Genomic DNA, 24,004 nt, shown 5'->3' with positions numbered 1-24,004 from the left:
GTAAACTTTACACCAGCTCCAGAAAAGTTCAGTCACGCAGGTTTCCACAGGCCATGCCACAAGCAATCATATAACAGCTCCCACGATGCTTTAATTAAAATGGTATGGAGTATAAGAGAAAAAAGCAAGTTGGATCAAGTTGGGCCACCACAAACGAACACCTGAAAAAGGAGGTAAACATTCCTTTACCGATTACTGTAATAAGCACTGCTGCTTCTGCATTAAATTGCATTCAACACCACCCAGTTTCAGTTTTGTTTGCTGCATTCCAGGACATTACAGATGAAATGGGGAGTTTGTTGACACTCTTCAGAAAAAGAGGTTTGGCTGGGCAGGTGTAACTGTATTGCTGGCACTGCCATAAAGAGTTTCACATTGTTTAACAAGAGTAGTAAAAGGAATGTTGTTCAGCTGATAACGTAGGTACAGGTGAGCGATATATTGAATATTCACAATGATTTTGAGTGGGGGGGGGGGGGGGGGTTAAAAATAAGCAACATTTTGCCAAATAGGATGTCAATTTTACTGTGTTAAACACTTTGAATCTACCTGCAAGAACGGTTGTTCAAGAGGATGGAAAAAAAGTATAAACAGTGTAAACATGAATTATTGGGAAATGGCAGAAAACTAATCAAGATATTATATCGTCCATAAATGCGCGCTATGAGCGGCCGTGCACGTTTTAGTTTCGGTTTTGAATTAGCGCCAATTCGGTGGCTGGGTTGCTTGAATTGTGGGTTCATTAGCTAATTTTTTAAATTAAAAACATAACAAAACAAATGACTAACTCCCTTAAATAGGCGCTTTTACATTTTGCTTTGAAACCAAATCTTCCGTGATCATCTCAGTCAGCTGCTCACTATCGTGATGAATGAAATCTGATGAATGACTCCTGCCGCTGCCGAGGCTCACGGTCGGGTCGGATCATGCTTTATTCAGGGCTCGACATGAAGCATGTTCGCGTGCTTGTCCTTCGGACAAGTAAATCGGTCATCCACTTGTCCGAGTAAAAAAATGTGCTTGTCCGGAAAAAATAAATAAATAAATGTGTGTGTTGTAAATAAAATGTATTCTGAAGCAATATTCTCACCAGTGTTCAATCAGCTTTGACATATGCATATTTGTGATATTTCTACCTTTTATAAAGGGCATTTTCCCCCTAATCTTGTTAAATATAGGCTATGATTCAGATTTCCTTTTATATTCTTAAATTGGATCAATAAATTAAATTAGAATAAGACACTATAGGCTGTTACCAGTCAAATTAAATAATTTACACTGAAAAATTAAAACTGCATTAAATATTGTTATGAGATTGTTTTAAATATTTTTTGTTTTAAATATTTTTTGAATACAAATAATAAATGTTGGAAAGATGAAACTAAACCACCAGTAGGTGGCAGCATGTGACCATCTGAATGAGTGAGTCATCGAGTCGATTCGTTCAAACGCTGATTCATTCAAGAATGAGGCAGTCGTTTACGAATAATTCATTGAATCTTTGATTCTATTGATTCATTCAAAACCCTGATTCATTCACTAACACGCTGTTGCAGTGACACGCGTTCTGCTGTGATCTTTTGGAACTATTTTCGCTGCTGAAATAGAACAAAAACAGTCAATATTGCATCTAAAATGTAAGTGACTTAATGTTAATAATTGTTTATGGAACTGTCATATGAAATCAGTGTCATTTTCAGTCGTGATGTTATTCAGGAAAACAGCACTCTTGGTAATGTGACGTTGCAACTGTATCATGTTATAAATATAAATAAACTCCACATTTCTACGGCAGTGTGTAACTGACTTTCTCTGTGTGAGCGGCGCACATTTGTTGTGATTTCTCCTCGAGAGGCTGCGCGAGCGTCAACAGTGCAATGTTAGTTACCGTCAGGTCATTATACATTATCATTAACTGTCAATCGCCACTTACAGTAAAGAAATGCAGAATCATTCTAGCATTTGGTTGATTCCCTAGTTATTTTTTGTTAATGATGTTTTATCAGGCTACTTGTCCATCGGGCAAGTAAAATTCTTTCACTTGCCCCTTCAAAAAAATCCACTTGTCCCGGACAAGCGTTAATGTCGAGCCCTGCTTTAGTAAGCAGAAACGTTCCGTTTTTATTTGTATTGTCTGTTCTTTAACTGAACTGAAAAAAAAAGTTGAGTCTGAACACGGTAACACCCACTATCGTAGCAAACCTAGTATTGCGACATCGAGATTATTGAAAAAAATGTCGTGGACTAGTTCAATCCATTGTTTGTTGAACGGATGGAAGTAAATCTGAATGAGAGTTTTGAAGTCAATTGAAAGAAAGGGGCGGGGTTTGGGAAGACTAAACATTCCAGCATACGTCAGAGAAATCTGTTGAATCACTGGAAGTTATGAGAATTTAATTTAAAATTATGCTGTCATTTTTTTTTTACAATGAATTATTTTACAATAAGACAATTAATATGCATTTAGAAAAATTTGCATTTCATGCTGACTTTAAGGTGTGATTTAATCTTTGATTTAAGCCAAAGAAAAGGGGTGAAATATTACTCTTTTCCTTTAAACACAGAACGGCTCCTCAGGTAAATATCTAACCGAGAACTGACAAAAACCACTAGGATTTTACACCTAATATCCCTAGAAGGTGAAGAAGTCGTGTTACATGTTTCACTAGTAAACCGGACACGCAGAGGATGAACTTCGCTCCTGCCTGCCAGAGTGGAGGCACTCCAGAGTGTGAATTCTGGGTATTAATAAACATTAAAGGAGGCCACCAGTGCCATTCTCAGAAAAGGAGAGGAAATATGGGTCCTGCTTTGAGACTGGATAACACAGTGTCAGAATGAATGCTCCATCTCTCCGGGTGCTCCAAGTTGCTAAGGGGAAAAAGTTAGAGTAGCTCTTTTCGCATGCCTTAATTAAACCATGCAGACAGTAACAAAAAAAAGGGCATCAAATAACCAATGGACCACAGAGTCATCAAGTAGCGGATTAAATAGTACTACCAGTTTAGAATGTGGCACACTTTATCACATAAAGGCCAGAAATAAAAATCTGTGTAAAGCATACTTAGTGGCCTATAAATACACCTGAGGTACACACTGAATGCCACACACATTCTTGAGGCCCGCCTGTCTGCATTCCTCACCCGTCTCTGAGCAGAGTGCTGGAGAAGAACTCACTGAATCAGAGTCATTTACTCACCATGGATACATTTTTTAAACAGTTGTATATATGGCAGTCATGCCATTCAGCCAGCCCATAGTCACAAAAAGGAAACTCCCTTTACATAGAAATGTCTTTTATCATGCCCAGTCTTGACTACTGAGCAAAGTCTGATAAACTATGTTCAAAGACTGCCGACAAAAAGCAAAGGGCTGCATTTTGAAAAGTCATCTAACCCTGACAGACAAAAGCAGCAGTTCCCTTTTTAATAAATAAATAAACAATAATAATGAGGATGATTATTGTACGTATGAAGGCCTCTAGGAACATCCATCTTGGCATCTGGTTAACTGACCTGCTACAAAGTTCTAATTGTTGTCAGACACTCCTTATAAAACACATTATATACAGATATTGCAACAGTGTTGTCACGATACTGGAATTTCAAACTTTGATACGATACCTTGAAAAATATTGATATCCAATACCATTTTCGATACCTAGGGGAAAACTGCCATATATACCACCATACAGCTTATTTGTTATCATCTCTTATTTGAATCGTTGAACTACATTTACAAAAAAAGACAAGCAAACAGTCAGTAATAAAATAACAAATTGCAAAGCATAGCACAAATAATTACAATAGAATAAACAGACAAATGAAAAACATGGCTTTAAGTTTTTTAGGGTCCAACGGTCGTATTCAAGTAAGAAATACTACAGAAATTAAAGTGATCAAATGTAAAAACTGGATAGTTTTCGTTGTAAAAATTCAATGCAGATTAAAGCTTAAAATTAAAGTTATTCAGTTTTATTCAGCGATTTTCTCTGGCTTTTGTTCTTTGATTACCACAGCAGACAGCAGCAGGTTTAGTAGGCTGCTGTCACTTTAAGAGATTATGCACAGATCCTATGGGCTTATACTGTATACTGTCAATTCGCAGGCAGAGAGAAGAGAGAGCGAGAACAGAGAGCTGGTTTTGATGTATCGATACTGCAGAAAATGAGATTTGAAAAATCTATATTTTTGATGACACTATTAGGGCTGTAATCTCCCAGTCGATTAGTCGATTGTTAGTCGATACGTTCTGGCTCGACCAAAATTCTTCTGAGCTCCTGTTCGAGCTGCACAGGAGCGGCTGAAATTATACTGTCTGTCAGTTATTATAATACATATGACAAAAACAATTGTCTAAATTATGTTGCATATTCCTCAAAAGTTCTTGTAATGATATCACTAGTTGACAACATACAGTACTATATTTTCGGAAGTCATAGGCTATGATATTGCGCAGATGCACATGATGCAATGCTGTCAGAGCCGACAGACTCGCTTGTCAGACTCATTTCAGTGCAAAATAATCAGGTCAAAAACTACTTAATATACTGCAAATAGCCTACTAGTTTATGTTTATTTATAATTAATTTAGGCAGACAACAAGGCTACCAAGTACTGCGCACAGTGCGCAGCTAATTAATTTTAAGGTTGTTTTTCTAACGTCATTTTTAGTCAAAAATTTCAGGACTTCAGTCTACCAAGATTTTCTTTGGTTGATTACAGCCCTAGACACTATATAGCATTTTAAAAAGTTGTAAAAAATAAATAAATAAAACAATACGCTTAAAAAAAATTGGCCAAAATTGCTTTCGACCTCAAATTTAAATAAATGCAGGTTAAAAACGGTGTCTGTTTTTATGCCAGTCTCCGAACACAGGAACCTCATTTGTGAATTTACATGCTTTTAACACCGGTATAACAAAACTGACGTGTCAAGATTGCGCCACCATGCAATTACTCACTCAAATGTCATTCAAATGAGATTGTTTCAAAACATTGTGTTGTTTCTGACTGCATCGATGCTATTTGATAAGCCATACCATCCTGTCCCTAATGGAATAATTTTTGTGGTCAGCTCCCTGCACCAGATCTAAGGAAGAGGTCAACCATTTTCATGCCGAAAGCAATTGGTGTGAAAATGTGCATCAAAAAGACAACAGTGTGCTAGAAAGGGAGAAACCTGCTGCCAAACCCAGAGGCTCAACGCAGCACTATTCTCACTCTAGAGACAAGGCAATGAGGTACAGCCAGAAGACATCCTCATTCTTGTGCTGTGCCATAGTCACAAATGTTCCTCGAAAAAGAATGCCATTTTAAAAGGGAATTAATTCAATAAGGTATGCTATGTTTCATGCACCTGCTGCTTTTATCTTCCCAGTCAGATGTCAAACAATTCGATTTAATCATAAAAGGAATGACATCGCTGGCACGTGAACAAAAGTGAGAGAGGTGTATGCATTTAATTTAGATAAAGTACCTTACTACAGATCTACATTTAGAGGTAATCATTCCTCATAGTAACACAGTCTGTTTTATCAAGTTAGGACCTATAGATACTATTACTACGCAGGTCAATGAAAGCGTGAAGCAGCTCTGACAAACCATTAGCACGAGTGCTGTGCATCAAGCGCACACAAGTTAAGTATATTTGACTAATAGCTTTTTCTGCTGTATTTGTTGCACTTAGCTTTGAAAAAAAGAAAAAAAAAAACAATGCTATAAATTTCAGAAACATGCAACAAAGTATATAGTGTCTTATCAAAACATTCCTCACACATCACAATGACGTGTTTTGAAAACTTCACGCATCACTTCATGCATTTTCTGATCGGAGAGCTATCAGAACTTAGGAGTATGCGATATTTACGACAGTAAAAGTATATATAACGACAATTCACCCTTCGCCATGAGTTTGATTGACAGGCGCTATCTGACCAATCAACTTTGAAATAATGTAAAGGATTAGTTCACTTCAAAATAAACGTTTCCTGATATTTTACTCACCCCCATCTCATCCAAGATGTTCATGTCTTTCTTTCTTCAGTCGAAAAGAAATTAAGTTTGCGGAAAACTTTCCAGGATTTCTCTCCACACCATTGTCTTCCATGACGTTTTCGACGTGATTGCGCAATCCCTGGCGAGCCGCAGAGCAGCACAAGATGAGCAATTTAGGTTAAAAAGTATATTAATTTTTTTAAATGGCCACTCGTTTCACTAAGACCCTATTCCTCTTCTGGGATCACACAGAGCCTCTGAAGCCCTTCGAAACTGCATTGATTTGGACATTTTGGTTGCCATGGTAGGCTATGGTGGGTAGAAAAATACTGGAATGTTTTCCTCAAAAACTGAAGAAAGAAAGACATGAACATCTTGGATAAGATTGGAGAGTAAAATATCAGGAAATTTTCATTTTGAAGTGAACTAATCCTTTAACTGCCAATTTCTTCTTAATAAAAAAGATAATATCTTGTATTCCCAAACTTTTCTTAAGAATGTTTTTAAGATAACATTTAATAAATATTCATATTCCCAAAAAGAATGTTCTTAAAAATCATTGTAAATAACTTCTTAAAGTTAGGATAACCTCCAACCTATCTTACCTATACCCAATTACCCAAGATGTTTAATGAATGTATTGGGTTGTTTCAAATATTAAGCATTACAACATAACAGTAGCAAGCCAAATATAATATTTATTACTACTAGGGATGGGCAACAGTGGTCGAGTAATCAAGTACTCGAACGTGACAGCGATCATGAGAACGATGATCGCCCTGAAAAAAAAAAAAAATTGTCTCTTTTTTATTGTTATTGCGTCGTTTTGCGCGGTACCGAAGGTCTGATTAGTTAGCGTTATACAGCGCCTCCTGACCGCGGCGAAATAAAGTGAAACTTGCAAAGGCGTGCACTGCAGTGATGTCTGGAATCACTGTGATCATTGAATGCTTATTGCAAGATGTGCAGCGCCAATCTGTCATAGCCTACATAGCATTAAAATGAGAACACGATGATGCTGTAAATGATCTGTGCTTAGTTCTCCGTGTATCAGCTGTTAAAGGAAATCCACAGAGAAACTAGCGAGAACACTCAGACTAGCGCGTGAAGTTCATGTGCGCATTCGCGTCCTTTTCTGCAGATGCAGGTTGTAAGATACTTTTATGTTGTCTATCTGATTAATCTAATATTAGAAGCGTTTGGTTGAGCTTAATAAGCTAGCAAAGCGCTGCCGTTATACCGGCTGTTGTTCATTCTCTTCAGTTTCAGCTCAAACGCGTATTTCATGCTCGACATGATGGTTTAGAGACAGTCATATTCTTTTTAGATAGTCTATTTCTTTCTCAGAATCATTGATATTAGTAATGCAGCAGTGCTATACTGTCCTCATATTTTTTAACAGTAGACCTAGTTTATTTAAAGTTGTTATGAGTTTGAAAACGCGCAGTGATGTCTGTAAACGCTTCTATCATGAATAATAAAATGAAGTGCATGATGTGCAGAGTCAATCTGTCAAAGCATTATAATGAGAACAGGATTTTAATAAAATGTTGTTTCTGTGTGCTTTCGTTGTCCGTGTATCAGCGTTCTTAAGGGAAGAGCGCATTCAAAATGTTCCGTTTCAAACCCTTCGCCTGTAAAATCTAGCACGCTGAAGTTCACCTGCGCATTCACGTCCTTTTGTGTTGATTTATGTCGTAATTAGAGCCCGACCGATATATCGGCGGGCCGATATTATCGGCCGATATTAGGCTTTTTCCAAACTATCGGTATCGGCATTTATGATGGCCGATAAATGAATATTTTTAAAAAAATAAAAAAAACCGGACGAAACACCGCTCAAACACATTGAGTGTTGGCGTTTCATAGTTTGTCCACCAGAGGGCACCCTACAACGTGCCGGCTGGCAACACCACCAGCTGATCCAGCAGAGTCATGCTGAGCTTCAGCGCTGTGAGCGTTGCATTCACAACACAGATCATCCTTGAAGTGCATGTAAGTTGGCAACGAGCCATACATTGCTTGAATTGAATAACAATTAAAAGAACATCCCCATCAGTTCTCTTAACTCAAATAACATGACAATTTGTAACTGCCAAGTCCAGTTTTGCTGTTACATGTAAGCCAAGAGAGCTGGTAATTACGCTAGGTTACAGTTGACTGACTAAGTTTAACTCGGACAATGTGACTGAATAAGATGTATTTCTTTAATAGTCTGACAGTTTGACAGCATGAGACATATCATCTCTCCCCTGCCCGTTATTTTGAAAAAGTATACATATTTCTAAATTATAACTTATCATAGACGCTAACCACAAAGCTAGCTAATGCCATGGCTATCAGTGGGAGACCGCTAACATTAATGCGCCTTGGAAATCACAACAAACTTATTCTGCCTAAATAAAGTAATGATTACTGTATTTATAACTAGTATATTTGTAGTTCCAGTCCCTGCATTGTAAATCATAAGTTAGGCTCGTGAAGAGTGAACGAAAGTGCGTGACTTCGTTCAGACGCAGCATTAACAAGTCAAATAATGGATTTACTGCATCATCATAAGTAGTAGATTTTAGAAGGCAGGCAGCAAATGATGATTGAAAATGGTTTGTTGTAGCTTGATGGATAGAATTAAAAGAGTGCATGTAAAGGGATAAGCAAGTTGACATTGTAATTATAAGGTGGCTCATATTTATACTGTATATAGTTTATATTTTGCTGTTGTTGTTATTTATCAGAACTTCTAGAACTTAACTGAATATTTTTTTTCCAGTCTTGCTCAAAGTTATATTTATAAAGCTTACCACATCTATTAATACTGGAAACTTAGATTTTTTGTTTTTGTTATTGTGTTTTCGTCCAAACGACTTTAAGTTTCATATCTTAAGTTTGTATTTTTATACATTTTATTTATCAGAACTTTAATATATTTTTATGTTCCTCTGTTCTGTTGTGACAATAAAACAAGTTTATTTTTAAACTACATTATCATGTTATTTTAGAGAGGCTGAGGGATCATGAATAACTACTTATAACTAATGTATAAGGGAAATCTGTTTAAGTGTTTTTTACGCGTTTCTGTTATTTTATTTATTTATTTTTAATATATCGGCTGATATATCGGAATATCGGATTTTTAAGTGACCAAATATTTGTATCGGTATCGGCCTTAAAAATCCTTTATCGGTCGGGCTCTAGTCGTAATAGGTTCATAATAATCTTCATATTAATATTGATATAGGGTGCGTTTGGTTGAGTTTATTAACCAGCTAGCAAGCTCTGCAGGGTGGTGTTATTTCACAGTTTCAGCTCAAAGGCAATGCTCGATATTACTGACTTGGTTATTTGAGACGGTCATTTCATAAAGATGTTTCTTTTTCAAAGACATTTATGCATCATAATTTAGCAGTTATTTTTTGTTTTATATGTTCATGTTTTCATATACCTGTTTTCATGTCACGTTTGTTTTTGTCAACAACCATTTTCATAACAGTTTTCATTATCTCAATGACGGACATGCCCCGCCCCCTGCACATGCCCCGCCCCAAGTACTCGAGTATTCGTTTTTGAGACCTATCGATGATCGAAATGAGAAATTGACAAAAATGCCCATCCCTAATTACTACTAGTACCATGAATGTGGACGAGTACTCTTAAGTGACACAGATCGATCATTTACACATAGTACGCTCACTCAAACTAGAACTACCGGTAGTAAGGCAGCACAACACTCACAGATACCTGACGCATTCACAGTAGAGAGAGCACAAAAAGACGGAGTGCCAATGAATGGGAAAGACCGCAGCATCTTGAGACGGGCTCTTTTTAAATAACGATTTTAACGACACGGCACATAAAAAACACGATGCTGAATGATTAACTCCCGTCAAGCCAGTCACGAAAATAGTCTGCACACTTACTATGATATCGACGGTAATCTGCAAACTTGACATCTGTAAAACTTGACATGGTGCACCTCGTTGGTGAAGCCACATTTGTAAATTTTATTCCTCCTAAAATGGTAAAAATAAAAAAATAAATAAACTTGCAAGAGCTACTGCAACACACAACTTAGGACAGCACATGCGCATCAGCTGGTCTAGCCTGCAAAATAAGCTTTGTATACGCTATTTAAGAAACAACATTTATGGGACAATTTAATTAAGATTTGTTGCTGATTTGAAATGTTATTTAATTGTGAGTTCGGCAAGCAGTTTGAGAGATTTCAGGATTCCACCATTCAAATAGAAAGGACTTGGATGCCCGAAATATGGCCAAGTGAACAGACTTTACTTGAAAGGGACTTGCTCTTCATTAAAAAATAAATAAATACATTTTCTTTAGCTTAAGACCTTTACAAAATATTTGTTTAAAGCTAACCATGTAATAAAATATGATAAGGAATGCATTTTAAAACGTCTACTCGTAATCAGCTTGTGCTATGTGTCTGATGAAACTGATGTGCAAAAATAAATAAACATTGTCACCACATTATTGTGTTGAAGAAGCGCTGAGGGAAGACAAGAATTATTCAGTGGAAACTCCGCTAAGAGGGTGGGGACTCTTGTAAATGCTGCCACAAAACCTGCCCACTTCCTGTCAAGCTTACAGCACTGTGACTGTAAACCTAATAGAATGACTGAAACAAAAAGACAGACAGTTCATCATTCAACACAGAAGTCTTGAGGATTGACTGTCTTTTCAAAGGCCACATCACGCGGCTTGTATTGAAGCCATGCAGACGAAGCAGATGTCTGTCAGGTCAGGATGAGACTGTGGCGAGCACCACGCTCATTCATCAAGGGTTAGCAGCGCTCCTGCTGGGCTTGCAATGCTAGCTCAAAGGGTACAACAACTCCTTCAATATTTAAGCAGACAAGCTAAAAAGACAGTGGGAGGAATGAGAGTCATGCTGTTGCCAGTTGTGTAGAAGGTCTAAGAAAGCCTGCTGTGAGGCACAACTCGATCCATGTTTGTTAACAAGCTGTGAACTATTGCTACCAGTGACATTTAACATGCTGCCCAGTAAGAGTGGCTACTGACAGCTCTGTTCATCCAAAATGCCAAACAAGCTATAAATATGCTCCAAACAGGTCTCAAAAAGGTTATCGGACCTTCATATAATACAGTCTTCATGTTAGTTAACAACGAAAGAGGTTTCAGAATTGCCAAAACCTTGATGTGTCTAATGTCCATCTTCTGTGAGCAGCATAAATTCTACTTAAGAAATCATCACAGAGAGGATCAACTGTGACTGAACAAAGAAACGAGCGCGTAAAAGATCAGCATTTCGTAAGAAAATAGAATGAGGATGAAATTCAAGCAGTTCTATTTAATTAAATTCGCCTGAATGGAGGTGTTGGTTCATTCCTCACTTTCCCAACTTGTTTTGGTAAAGGCAAATCTTCAGCCAAGGCATGAAGCAGTGACTGAAAACGAATAAAAATCTGCTAATTTAACAGACAACTTATTATAACTTCTCAAAAGTAACTAAGTGTTTTGAACTCCTGGTTCGTGAAACTTAAACCACTGACTGACTGTTAATGTGACAACATGTAGCCTAGTTACAGATCTGCAAGTTTTTTTATGTAACGATTTTTAAAAATATCAAGTCGATGGATAACTTCAGAATATAGTGGGCCCTTAAGAAAATGCACAGAAAGCTAAATAAAATAGGCTACATGAAATCTATCCGTATCCAATATCTCATGTTTACTCAAGTTGTTTTGCTCACGTGTGACCCTTACCAGAAAACCAGTCATAAGGGTCATTTCGAGGTTATCTGAAAGCTGAATAAATAAGCTTTCCAGTTGATATATGGTTTGTTAGGATAGGAAATTGTTTAGATCAATTTGAGAATATGGAATCTGAGGGTGCAAGAAAAGTCTAATAATTGAGAAACACCTTTAAAGTTGTCCAAATGAAGGTCCTTAACAACGCACTCATAATTTTGATATATTTACATAAGGAAATTTACAAAATATCATCATGGAACATGATCTTTCTTTACTTAGCATCCTAATGATTTTTGGCATGAAAGAAAAATCGATCATTTTGACCCATACAATGTATGGTTGGCTATTAGGGTTGGGAACCGAGAACCGGTTCTTATTCAGAACCGAAACTGATTTTTGAAAAATACCAGAACCGCGCGAAATTCCTAAGTTTCGGTTCCGAAAACGGTTCTGGTGCAATGTGTGTGCGAAGCGCTGAAAGCGTATCCTTTCATAGCGAGTGACAGCCAGTGTTGCCAAGTCCGTGGTTTTCCCGCTTTCCCGTTTTCCACTGTTGCCGCGGGCTGTGTTTCATGTCCGCGGGTTGAAGCGATTGTGCAATTGTGCGGGTTTTGTTGTGAAAACCTGGCAACCCTGGCTCACCTCCTCATGAATATTAATTACGTTGCCTGCCGCTTCCAGGAGTGCAGCAGTTCAGCACTGAAAGCCCTCGCGCTACACATTTACGGTTTTGCGTCAGATATTTTCTCGTTGACCACCAGCATGGCGAAGAGAAAGTCACAAGTATGGATTCATTTCCAAAGAATGAATGATAATGAAGCAAAATGTGAAAAGTTAATAACATGCAAAGGAGGCTGCACTAGCAATTTGACAAAACATTTGCTACAACACAGAGTGCCTCAGGGCTTATACCAGATTTATAGTGAAAGGCCTAATAATCTAAAAAAAAATATCTATCTATATATCTATCTATATATATATATATATATCTATATATATATCTATATATATATCTATATATATATCTATATATATATATATCTATATATATATATATATATATATATATATATATATCTATCTATCTATCTATCTATCTATCTATCTATCTATCTATCTATCTATCTATCTATCTATCTATCTATCTATCTATCTATCTATCTATCTATCTATCTATCTATCTATCTATCTATCTATCTATCTATCTATCTATCTATCTATATATATATATTTGTCAACCGTTGAGTCACCATGGTTTAGGTAAGCGTTTAGGCACAATTACCTTTGTAATGCTGAATTGCAATTTATTATTTACAAGTTCACTGAATAACTGAATTACTATTAAATTAATATATAACTAATAAATATAATTTATAACTTGGTTTTATTCAGAGACAGAGAGATAAAATGTAATAAGACAATTTCAGAGGTGTTCATTTGAAAAACAATGTGTTGCAAGAATGGCTTAATTAATACTGTAATATATGTACAGTTCAGGACTTTTTTGACATTGCCAACCTGTAAATTAATTTTAGAGCAAGTAATAAACACAAAATGGATTGTTTGAGTTGCGTATTGTGCCTTTTTCCTTTACCACTATTTGTGTAATAATTTTAATGGAACCGGAATCGGAACCGGAATCGTTAGCCGGAACCGAAACCGGAACCGGAAAATTTCTCACGATTCCCAACCCTATTGGCTATTGCCACATATATACTCGTGCAACTTATGACTGGTTTTGTGGTCCAGGGTCACATTTATTCAAAATTGTCCCAATGTAGCAAACCAATGAAATGGCCATATAGGTATAATAATAACAGTGATTCAATTGTGAAAAAAAATGTTAGTGTTATATTAAGAGGCCTATAATTAACATGTCCAATAAATATGGAGATAAGAGAAGGTCAAAGCAATAAAAAACAACAACAACCTTGTCTCAGTTTCAGGACTTCAAACAACTAATGCCCCGTCTCAAATAAGCTTCACCCAGCAACAGCCAAAAAATAAAAAGCTTTTCATGTTAGTGAAATCTCATCTTAATTATGCAGATACCCCAGACTATAAAACATGTCCTGACTTGTTCCCACTTCGCAATTTTACAACTTTACAAGCATGTCCCGTCTCAGACAACAAGGCATAAGCCACTGATCAAGACCTGTACGGTTTCCTTCTATTGATTACACAGGAGCAGGACGAGAACAGGTGGAGCATTAAGCCAGGTGACTCATCGAATACTACACATGCCACCTGAATACAACATCTTGGATCATGTCAAGCATATTTCCCGTAAGGGAACCGGTTTAATTCAGATTCCCCCATTCGTCATGCTACCTATTCTACGAGCATGGCATTTAAAAACTATCGGCTTACTAGCTAGTTTACTACGCAGTTCAGGTCTCATGCTGGATCATCAGCTTACAGTTTAACCATGTGCTGGATAAAGGAGTGATCAAAGACACGGGTCGGCTTCAAGGGATTACCATATGTTAGATTCGCAGTTAAAATAAAGCCAATTACAAGCACGTGCATTTGCAAGGGTTGTGGTAACGTTACAGTACAAATAATCTAAAATGAAGGACTCCAATCTCCCACGCTTTGCATTGCAATCGAGCCACTGAAATCAGGAACATTCTGGAGTTCGACGATAAAGTGTTATCTGACTGAGCTGACAGTTATTAACATTAGCTCGCTGGCTAACAATTCAATCTCACCCTCTCTGACCCTCACAGCCGGTCAAATAGTGGAACACGACCAAGTTATCATTATTTCTTATGTTCAGACACAGAATTAACCATATATCTCAGTATACAGTTAAAATTGTAACGGCAAATAAACTGTCTGAGTAACTTCTTGACACGGTCTCTGGCTGATGATGAGACCGCTAGCAAGTGGCTAGCCAGCGCAGTACAAGACAGCTAGAAAGCCTGAGGAGAACTCCAGACCCTTCATAAAGCAAGCTATATAGGAATGAGCAACAAACCGTCCTTCGACTCGGTTAAACCCGTACAGCCGTTCAAACAAATAAAAGACGATAATGGAGTTTCCGTTCAAACGTCCGCGGGCAAATGGCTGCCACACTCGCGAGCTCCTTCACCGGCTGAACGCGAGCTTTCACAGCTACACTAGAAACAGTCAAACAAACGTCTCGGGTAATCGTTTTTAACATCTTTCTGCCATATTAAGAGACAGCAGGCGAGCGGTAATAGGGGATACTTACAACGAACGGGCCAAACATTGAAATCCCTTGGCAATCCCCGGAGAAAGTGCACGTAGAGCCGTAAACGCTTTGAGGGTGAAGTCGTATTTGTCGTCCTCTCTGTGAAAACTGAATTGAGATGAACTGAAGGGGCGGGGCCAATGACTGCGTCATCTTTGCGCAAGAGCCTGTTGACGTTTTAAGAGGACTTGTGGATTTGATTTACCCATTGATTACCCCGTGATATACATTACTTTGTCAAATTTAAAGGTGATATTGATTTTAATTGCACTGTTTGTGACAGTCGGTTGATTTGTTTTGGTTCTGCCCATTCGTAAGACCGTTTTATTTTTGTCAAAATGTTTGTGATTTTATTGCAAAGAATATTGATGGTCAATTTGTGTCGTTCTGGAAATATTTATTTTGACTCTTTTGGCTGTAAAGTCAGGCCAAGCACATTCAGTTTATATAATACATTTTTATTATTTGAATGGCAACATTTCATGTTTACAAATGTAATGTAATCCCTGTTTTATGTCTTTCAAGAAAGAGCCGGAGTCTTATATTGACTCAATACGATTTTCTAATAAGAAAAAAAGTTAAACCGTAGAACATTTGTAAACGCTTGTATATGTTTTTATATAGACCTGCATTAAGATCCACGTGCAATAGTTTGTGACATTTATATCTTTTCTTTTCAAATATCTGTAAGATGATTTTTTTGTTAATACATTTTTTAAGAGGATTTTAGGCTATTATAAATATTGTTTATTTAATCCAAGAATATATATTTACAAACACGTTATTCCAATACTTTGTGGAACATTAAATATTGTTTAATTAATCCAAGAAAATGTATTTACGAACACTTTATTTCAATACTTTGTGGAGCATTAAACATTTCTTAATTAATAGCCTATGTATAATGTAGACCTATATATAAAAGAAGTACTGGATCAAACTGATTCATAATTGTGATTATTGATGCATGTAATTCAGATGTGTATATATTAGATTTGAAACTGTTTTGAATATTAGCAAAATGTAGACCAAGGTGGATGTATGTGTGTGTGATATTTTGATCCAGGTGATCCTTCTTGTAAGTGACACCGAAATGGACGCAAACTCCCCCTAGTGTTGTTAGTCATATTTTCTTTAGATAGGTGGATGTCTGGAGCAGAACAGCTTCAAATATGTTTTTGAATATACTGATTAAATTGTGATTGTGTAATAAAGCTTTGATCGTTGTAAATATGTGGGCTCAAGTATTATTGCATAAAATCTGCCTCTGAGAATGATTTTAAGATGAGGTTTTACTTCAAGGGATTTCTCCCGGCCCATCTCATTATTCAGCTCCATATGAATTGAATAATACCTGAATTTGACTTGTCAACATCCAATCTATGATTACTAGCTCCTTTGGTCTTACTAGGGAGAACAACAAAAAACACTCTTGATCAAGAAAGTCTTTATTGATGTTGCATCTGTACTGTCAAGTACTTGCAGATTTTGTACGAGCTGACAAAATATGTTCAATCAAAGAGTGCATTTAATACCCAAAATGGATTGCATCAAGTGAATGCAATGAGACAAAAAAATCCTATAGATTGATAGATACATTATAAAAGAAAGAAAGAAAAAAACAATGGTAGGTGTATTACAAACTCCTTGATGCTGTTAAATATAAGGTTATTTCGGTGTTTGGACATTCCTTACTGGACTATCTCAATTGTATAAATATGCCTTCATTAAGTTCATGTGCAAATGGGATTGGTTGTTTCTTTTAATTTGATTGATAATGAACAAATATCCCGTGGAACAGAATCAAGGCTTTTTTTCTAGTTTGTTTCGAATGACAAAAGGAAGACGCATAGTCGAAGCAGATTTGAGATATTGCAGCACAACAAATTTTTAAAATCTTCAATCCATTGCACACAAACAATATACACTCATCATAGAAAATAATGGTCACAGTGTTAATATACTGTACAATAAAAAGGTCATCAAATACATGCTGAAATAGGAAAGATCTGGTGCCATTCGAATTGCCATTTGAAGCAACAAATGTCATGTAACCGTGTACGGAAAGGTTAAGATCGGTGAGTGAGTGTAAGTACTGACACTCTTTTAGTCTGAGAAGAGAGTTTCTTTCAAGAGGGACTGCAAGCCTCCTTTGCTATTTTTCAATCACTTCAGTAAATGTGCATGGAACAATTTGAGGATGTTTAAATGTGGAACCTTTCATAAACATCATAGGAGCAGTGCTATCACAGTGTGATGTATCCAAATGTATAACTTCATAAATGTATCATCTTTTGTCAAAACGTAAAAGATTAGGACATGCATCGACTCATATTAGTGTCAATGTCTGTGAAATTACAAGTCAATCAGTGGAATGGGAAAATGAATGTGATACAAAACAATCAGTCAAATGTGTCCTTGTAAAAGCAGCAATGAGAAAAGAGTCATAGAATGTAAAAACGTCTAGAGTACACAACGCAGTAGTTTGGATTTGTGGTGGAGAATTTATTTATTACAAAAAAAAAAATCTGATTTATATTTTCATACTCTCAATCTATTAGTAGTCCCTTACTCACCAATGTACTGTAGGCTATCCTAAGGTTTTGATGAGAAGCTATACATTATGTATTAGCTTTGACATGATTTTTAAAGTATGAAATTAGTGTCATAGGAATTGCATTTTTGTGTTTTTGTTTTTTTGTTTTAATGCAGGCACTGTCATACAGCTGTCCTTTTGAGGCCTTCAGGATCGCTACTGATTCAATCCTGGCAATGTTTTGAGCAATGAACTCTTTAAATCAAGTAATTTTCTTCTTAAAGACTCTCAAACACAATGTAGTTGTCGCAGAAACAGACAGATTAGCACATACTTTTTGCTTTAACACAGTAAATCAAACAAAACATATATACCTAATGACTAAAGCAGATAGGTATTCACCTGTCTGGTATTCAAAAAATAACAAAATATGGAACTGAGGATTATTCTTTAAATTACGGATGTATTTAAACATACAAATACAATAACAATGTTGTATAGAATGTCTGCATTCTAAAATCTGCAATGTGGCACCAATCAAGTAGCCTGTGTTATATGAAGGAAAAGATATAGGTGAATTTGACTGCAACCAGGGGAACATACAACCCCAGAGTCAACGTGATGGAGCTCAATGGGAGCATTTGGCAATGTGCGCAGTCACACGGGTAAGTCTTTAAATGGTTGCCTACACATTGCAAAGTACTTAATAGTCTGACTGCGATAAACAACAACTACAACAACATCAATAAAATAACACCATTATATCAACATCAACAAAAATAGCATAACAGTTATAATAAAATTATCATATAGGCAGAAAATAACAACACTTAAAAGTAAAACAATGATCAAATCAGACATTTGAAAGAGAGGGTTAAAACAGAGACACAGCATGAATTCTCCTTCCTCTGCTTCGAAACTCAGCCTCTCCGTCGTTCAGTAAGTCTTTCTTGTCATCTAGTTGCTGTTATTACAGATGTTTCTGCAGGGCACTTGAGCAAGCAATTCTCCGCTGAGACGGACCGTTATGTGGGGCACAGGAGGAACCCTGAGAAGGACGAATGGATGTACTCAGTGGAGTAGAGCCCGTTTGCTTGGTCAGAGGGCATTTGCACCCAAACCTGGTCATTCTCCTTCAGCTCCAGTACCGCACTACCTGATGCCTGGTCCATATAGCCCTTTTTGTATTCATCATAGGTGTATGTGGCTGGTACATTGTTTTTATACAGTGCCACCCACAGGCTGGTTCCCTTTACATGTACATGATAAGCAAAATAGTAGACTCCAGGTAGTGGGCTTGTGAAGATGCCTGTGGCAGGGTTGTAAGCATTTTGCCCATTGTACAGAGTTCTGTCGAATTTGATTGGCATTCCAGATGGTGGAAATGGTGTTGTCAAAATGGCGGTAAAAGCAGGAGCCACGGAGGCAGAGAGCTCGGCCTTACCATAATGCGGCTTGTCACCATTTGGTTTTGGAATAGATTCTCCTACTATAGTTGGCCCTTGAACCGCTAACTGATTTTGATCACCGTTAGTGGAGCCGGGAGGCCCAGGAGGTCCAGGTGGACCTGGAGGGCCCTGCATACCGCTAAGTCCAGGGGAGCCAGGTTTTCCTGGCGGTCCCTGTGGACCAGACATCCCCTTGTCTCCAGGCTTTCCAATTCCTTGGGGCCCTGGTAGACCTTGTTCGCCTTTCAACCCTGGAACACCCTGAGGTCCCATATGACCAGTAGGGCCTGGGAGTCCAGGAATTCCTGAATTGCCACGTGGCCCAGGTGGGCCTGGAAACCCATTCTCACCTTTTGGACCTGTTCCCCCAATCAAACCAGGATTTCCTGGCAAACCAATGTGACCCGGTTCACCTTTAGGTCCAGGTTTACCTGTGGCCCCGTTGAGACCAGGAGTGCCCTTATCCCCTTGGAGGCCAGGCTTTCCTGCGAGCCCACTGGGACCCTGATCTCCTCTGAGCCCTGGCAAGCCTGGAGGTCCTTGTGGGCCATTATCTCCCTTTAGACCAGACATTCCATGTTTCCCTGGAAGACCCATAGGACCTTGTGGACCTGGAAGGCCTGGCTGTCCAGTTGGCCCTATATCTCCTGGAAGACCTTCCATCCCAACTTCTCCTTTGTCACCAGGGGCTCCTTGTAATCCATTAGGCCCTCTGTCTCCTTTTTGTCCTACAAGCCCAGGTTTACCATAGCCAGGGGGTCCAGGAAACCCAGGAGTTCCTCTGGGGCCAGCATCACCTTTTGGGCCTAATGAGCCTGGAATACCTGGAACACCATCAAGTCCAGGTTTTCCCAAACCAGGTGCCCCCGGCTGCCCTTGTAGCCCAGGGACACCAGCATCCCCTGGGACACCGTGATCTCCTGGAACTCCTTTATCTCCTTTTGGCCCCACTGGCCCAGGCAGCCCATCAAACCCTGGTTTACCCAATCCAGGGACACCTGGAGCACCTGGAGGTCCTTGAAGGCCACTTGGTCCCCTGGGACCTATTTGACCTGGCTTTCCATTGCCATTTTCCCCTTTAAGTCCTCGATCACCAGGAATACCACGTCCACCTTTAGGCCCTGGATCACCTCTTGACCCTGGCAGGCCTTTAGTCCCAGGTAAACCTGGTTTACCATTCAATGACAGACCTGCTGGCCCAGGTACTCCTGGCTGACCTTGAAGTCCCCGTGGGCCTGGCTCTCCACGAGGACCAACCTCGCCATTGAGTCCTGGAAGTCCTTTAGGTCCTAATTTTCCTGGTAAACCTGGTAGTCCTGGTTTTCCAATCCCAGGGAATCCTGGAGGCCCTTGAGGACCTATCTGGCCATTGAGACCAGGTTTTCCTAAACCTGGTTTCCCTGGTAATCCAGAAGGCCCAGGTGGTCCCCTTGGTCCTGGCTTCCCTTGAGGACCTGGCTCTCCTTTTACGTCCATCATGGGTGGAAACTCTGCAATAAATGAAAGAAAACAAAAAATAGAAGCCATGATTAAACTTCATACCTAAGATCCTAGAGGAAGAGTTTGTAAATGTGAGAATTTATTGTCAATGACTCTTTACCATCATACACATTTTTTGTTTGGTTTCATGTAGAGGGAACCTTTAAGTACTAGTAAGACTATAAATATGCATTGTGTTTTACTCCACATCACGCTCAAGCAGGTATGCAATGAAGGCCTACAGGAAAAATGAATGTGTTTATGGACAAAACATAAACAAAGGACAAGGACAAAATTCTCAACAGCATTTGACCTCACTGGAATCTCAGCAAGGGAACTGCAGTGACGATATTTGCCAGCCATGTTTGGACAAAATAACCACCATACTATGCAAGTCAGGAAAACACAAGTAGAGTTGCATTCACTTCAGTTCTCAACAAATGTAGAAAAATTAGTTCAGAGTTCTGCAAAATGGTATATTCCACTGATCTTACAGTGTACTGACATATTCAAAAGTACATGCGACTCAATTGTGAGAGATAGAAATCTTTGCCTAATCTTTAGACAAACTGGTCAATGTGCCTAATTATTTTACCTTCAAAAACACAATAACACACATAAACTGTTTCCTAGTATATGGACAATTAGTCTATTTACGTTTTAAAGTATTTTGTGTACAGAATATATATATTTTTATATCCTCATCTGTAAGAGTATTAGAAAGGCGCACTCTAATTGTGAAGCGCCCTCAAGTGGTACAATAATTTATTGCATATGCCTAGACATTCAGCATATGAGCTCAACAGCTTAAAAGGGATGATTTAGATAATTACATTACACTTTACATAAATATACATTATTTAGTTTGTTCTGTAAATTCTATTCACTTACTATATTTACATTTACGGGGGAGTCGAGCAGTCGCGGCCTTATGATTAGAAAGTCAGACTGCTAACCCGAAGGTTGCGGGTTCGATATTCAAAATGGTCTGGGCGTATGTGTCCACTGTTTGCAGTGTGTGTCTGTGTGTTCAATACTCACTGCTCCTAACATGTGTGCACTAACTTGGATGGGTTAAATGCAGAGGACAAATTCAGACTATGGTTTACCGTACTTGGCCTTCACATTTCACTCACCCACAGTGACACCAATTTTATTTCCTGTTAGTTATGTTTTATTCAGTATATTTTTTTAAAATGACAATTGCCTCAGGTTTCAATTGGATAAGCACTGTGTAATATGACAGACACTTCTCAAACAAACTCCTCGCTTCAAAAAATCTTTCATGTCTTCCATTGTCCACTAGATGGTAGTAGGCACACAGCTTTTCTTTAGAGATTTCTTGAGTCCTAATTGATCATAAAGGTCTCCTATACACATCACTTTAGTGATATGTTTAAATTCTACATAAAGTACATTCATTGCAGTTTTAATTACATGTTCCTCCTTAAGAAGTGCAAAAGCATTGAAGTAATTGAAGAGAATCGTATCACCACGAGACCTGTCCAAATCCCAAGGTAAATGTAGGTACTTTTGAAAGAAAAAGTATAAAAACTTACCCTATATAAGTCAAGTATTGGTCTATAACTTACAATGGTCTATAAGTCAAGTACCAGATGCTGAGAGAAGCAATCCTTCCCAAAAGGCCAATCACAAGCAATCTTTATCAGTATACAACATTAGCCACTTAAACTCTGCGGACCCACCGGTGGGTCCAATTTTGCATCATCATAATCATTTTAAAAAATCTCTAAGTTTTGCATCACAAACATAAATATATATGGTATTGTTTGAAAGCTTAGAACCTCAGCTTTCAGGAAAACCCAATCACTTTAGAATTTATGTTACATAGAAGAAGATAATAAGGTCTAAATTCGACCCCCCCGCGACGACCCCCCCTTGAAAAAATGGTATGAGCGATATTAAATTTAATATTTATATCACATAAACTCACCAAAAATAGACAAGTCATATATCAAATGAAAGCTCTCACTCTCCAGAATATCACTGTGCAGTTTATTTCACCGATCCAACAATTTACAGTAACATTATTATCAAAAGATTTACGAAAACTGAATCGATTCTTTTGAACAAGCAAACACATGAGTCATATTCCTGCTCGGATCACTTACTCCGTGTGGAGCTACTAGCCACAAACGCTATATCAGCTCGTTCCTTAGGTTGTTTTCTTCAAAATGAGAGTATTTTCACATGTCTGTGAGCATGCATGGCCAAATGACACTGTAATATGTCACCGATGTCCAGATCAAAACATGCGATGCAGACAAATACTCTTATTATCCTTAGTTTGGAGCGGCTGTGTTAGCCGCGATTTATGATGACGTCATCAAGTATTGCGTGATACGTCAAAAAAGCTGTGTATCTCAGCTTTCTATAGACATGTCGATCATGCTTCTAGACCAATCAGAGCCAGAGATCTCCCTTTACAAAGTTGAGGAGGCGGAGCCTTCTTTTCGATTTCCTAGCGGCTATGGAAAATCAATGGAGAGGAGTAGGAGTGATTATATAGTTTGCACAGATTAATCTCAAAAAAAAAATTTTGGAATGAGATATCAAGAAAATTCTTTTTTCCCCTGTTTACTGACACCTAGTGGAATCAAAAGAAAAATTCTAAAGGGACATAGAAAAAAAAGGTCAATTTTTTTTTTAAATATATATAAAATATTAATTAAAAACAGTATCAAAAAATGACTTTTTATATGTGTTTATCATAAAATTGTGAATTTATACAATATAATATATGCAATATTCCACCACTGTGTTAAAATTCAGAGTGTTTTCTGTAAAATGAGACCATTTTTATCTATTTACTCCAATGTATGTGGGAAGGGCACTCTTTTAAATTCAGATATGCCAAATCCTCTAAAAAATTCAAAATATGCTGCAGAGTTTAACTGGTTAGCAATCAGCAGAGGAATGTACACAGACAGTGTTGTCTATACACACACATTGTTTTACACAAATATATAATCACATTTAAGTCACTGATTTTGATCATTTAGAATTCAAGTTACACAATTTATAGCACTTTAGTGTTTAGAACAGTTTTTTCTATATATATATTTTTACTAGTTAGCCTATTCTTATAAAAGTCCTTTGAAGAGTATGTAAATGGACCATGTAAATCAGATAGGTGAGTCCAGAAATATCCCGATTGACATTAAAGGGATAGTTCACCCAAAAATAAAATTCTGTCATAATTTACTCACCCTCATGCCAATACAAAAATGTATAACTATGCTTTCTTAGGAACACAAAGGAGAATAAAGAAAGTTTCAACTGTTTTTGTCCACTGGACCCCACTGACTTTAATTACAGTTTGGGAAGAAAAAAAAACACATTCTTCAAAATATCTTCTTTTGTGTTCCAAACAACATTAGGGTGAATAAATGATGACCAATTTTTTCTCTTTGTGTAAACTCTCCCAAAGAGCTGAACTATCTGCAGCAGTTAAACCAGTCCCATCTTGGCACTTCAGAACCTTATACAACTATCTTACTCTCCTTTCTTTGCAGTATGTTATCCTTCTCCCTTTACCTGTGAATCTTTAGCACATCACAACACACAGCTTTCCA

General features: G+C 37.7%; 2 protein-coding genes across 5 annotated transcripts in view; both read right to left on the bottom strand.

Moving 5' to 3' along the window:
* Window positions 1-15,070, bottom strand: part of ptp4a2b (protein tyrosine phosphatase 4A2b) — a 33,412-nt gene extending 18,342 nt beyond the window's left edge. Inside the window, exon 1 of the mRNA XM_079830005.1 lies at window positions 14,946-15,070. The gene's annotated coding sequence lies outside the window, so the exon portion shown is untranslated. The remainder of the gene's footprint in view (window positions 1-14,945) is intronic.
* Window positions 15,071-16,379: 1,309 nt separating this feature from the next.
* Window positions 16,380-24,004, bottom strand: part of col8a2 (collagen, type VIII, alpha 2) — a 90,501-nt gene continuing 82,876 nt past the window's right edge. For all 4 annotated transcript variants that reach the window (XM_079830002.1, XM_079830000.1, XM_079829999.1 and 1 more), the window contains one exon: window positions 16,380-20,419. In XM_079830002.1, coding sequence (XP_079686128.1) covers window positions 18,507-20,419 — 1,913 coding nt within the window. In that variant the 3' untranslated portion in view covers window positions 16,380-18,506. The remainder of the gene's footprint in view (window positions 20,420-24,004) is intronic.

The sequence above is a fragment of the Gobio gobio genome (assembly GCF_949357685.1).
Source record: "Gobio gobio genome assembly, chromosome: 11".
Classification (NCBI taxonomy): Eukaryota; Metazoa; Chordata; class Actinopteri; order Cypriniformes; family Gobionidae; genus Gobio; species Gobio gobio.
This window is presented reverse-complemented; position numbering and strand designations above follow the sequence as displayed.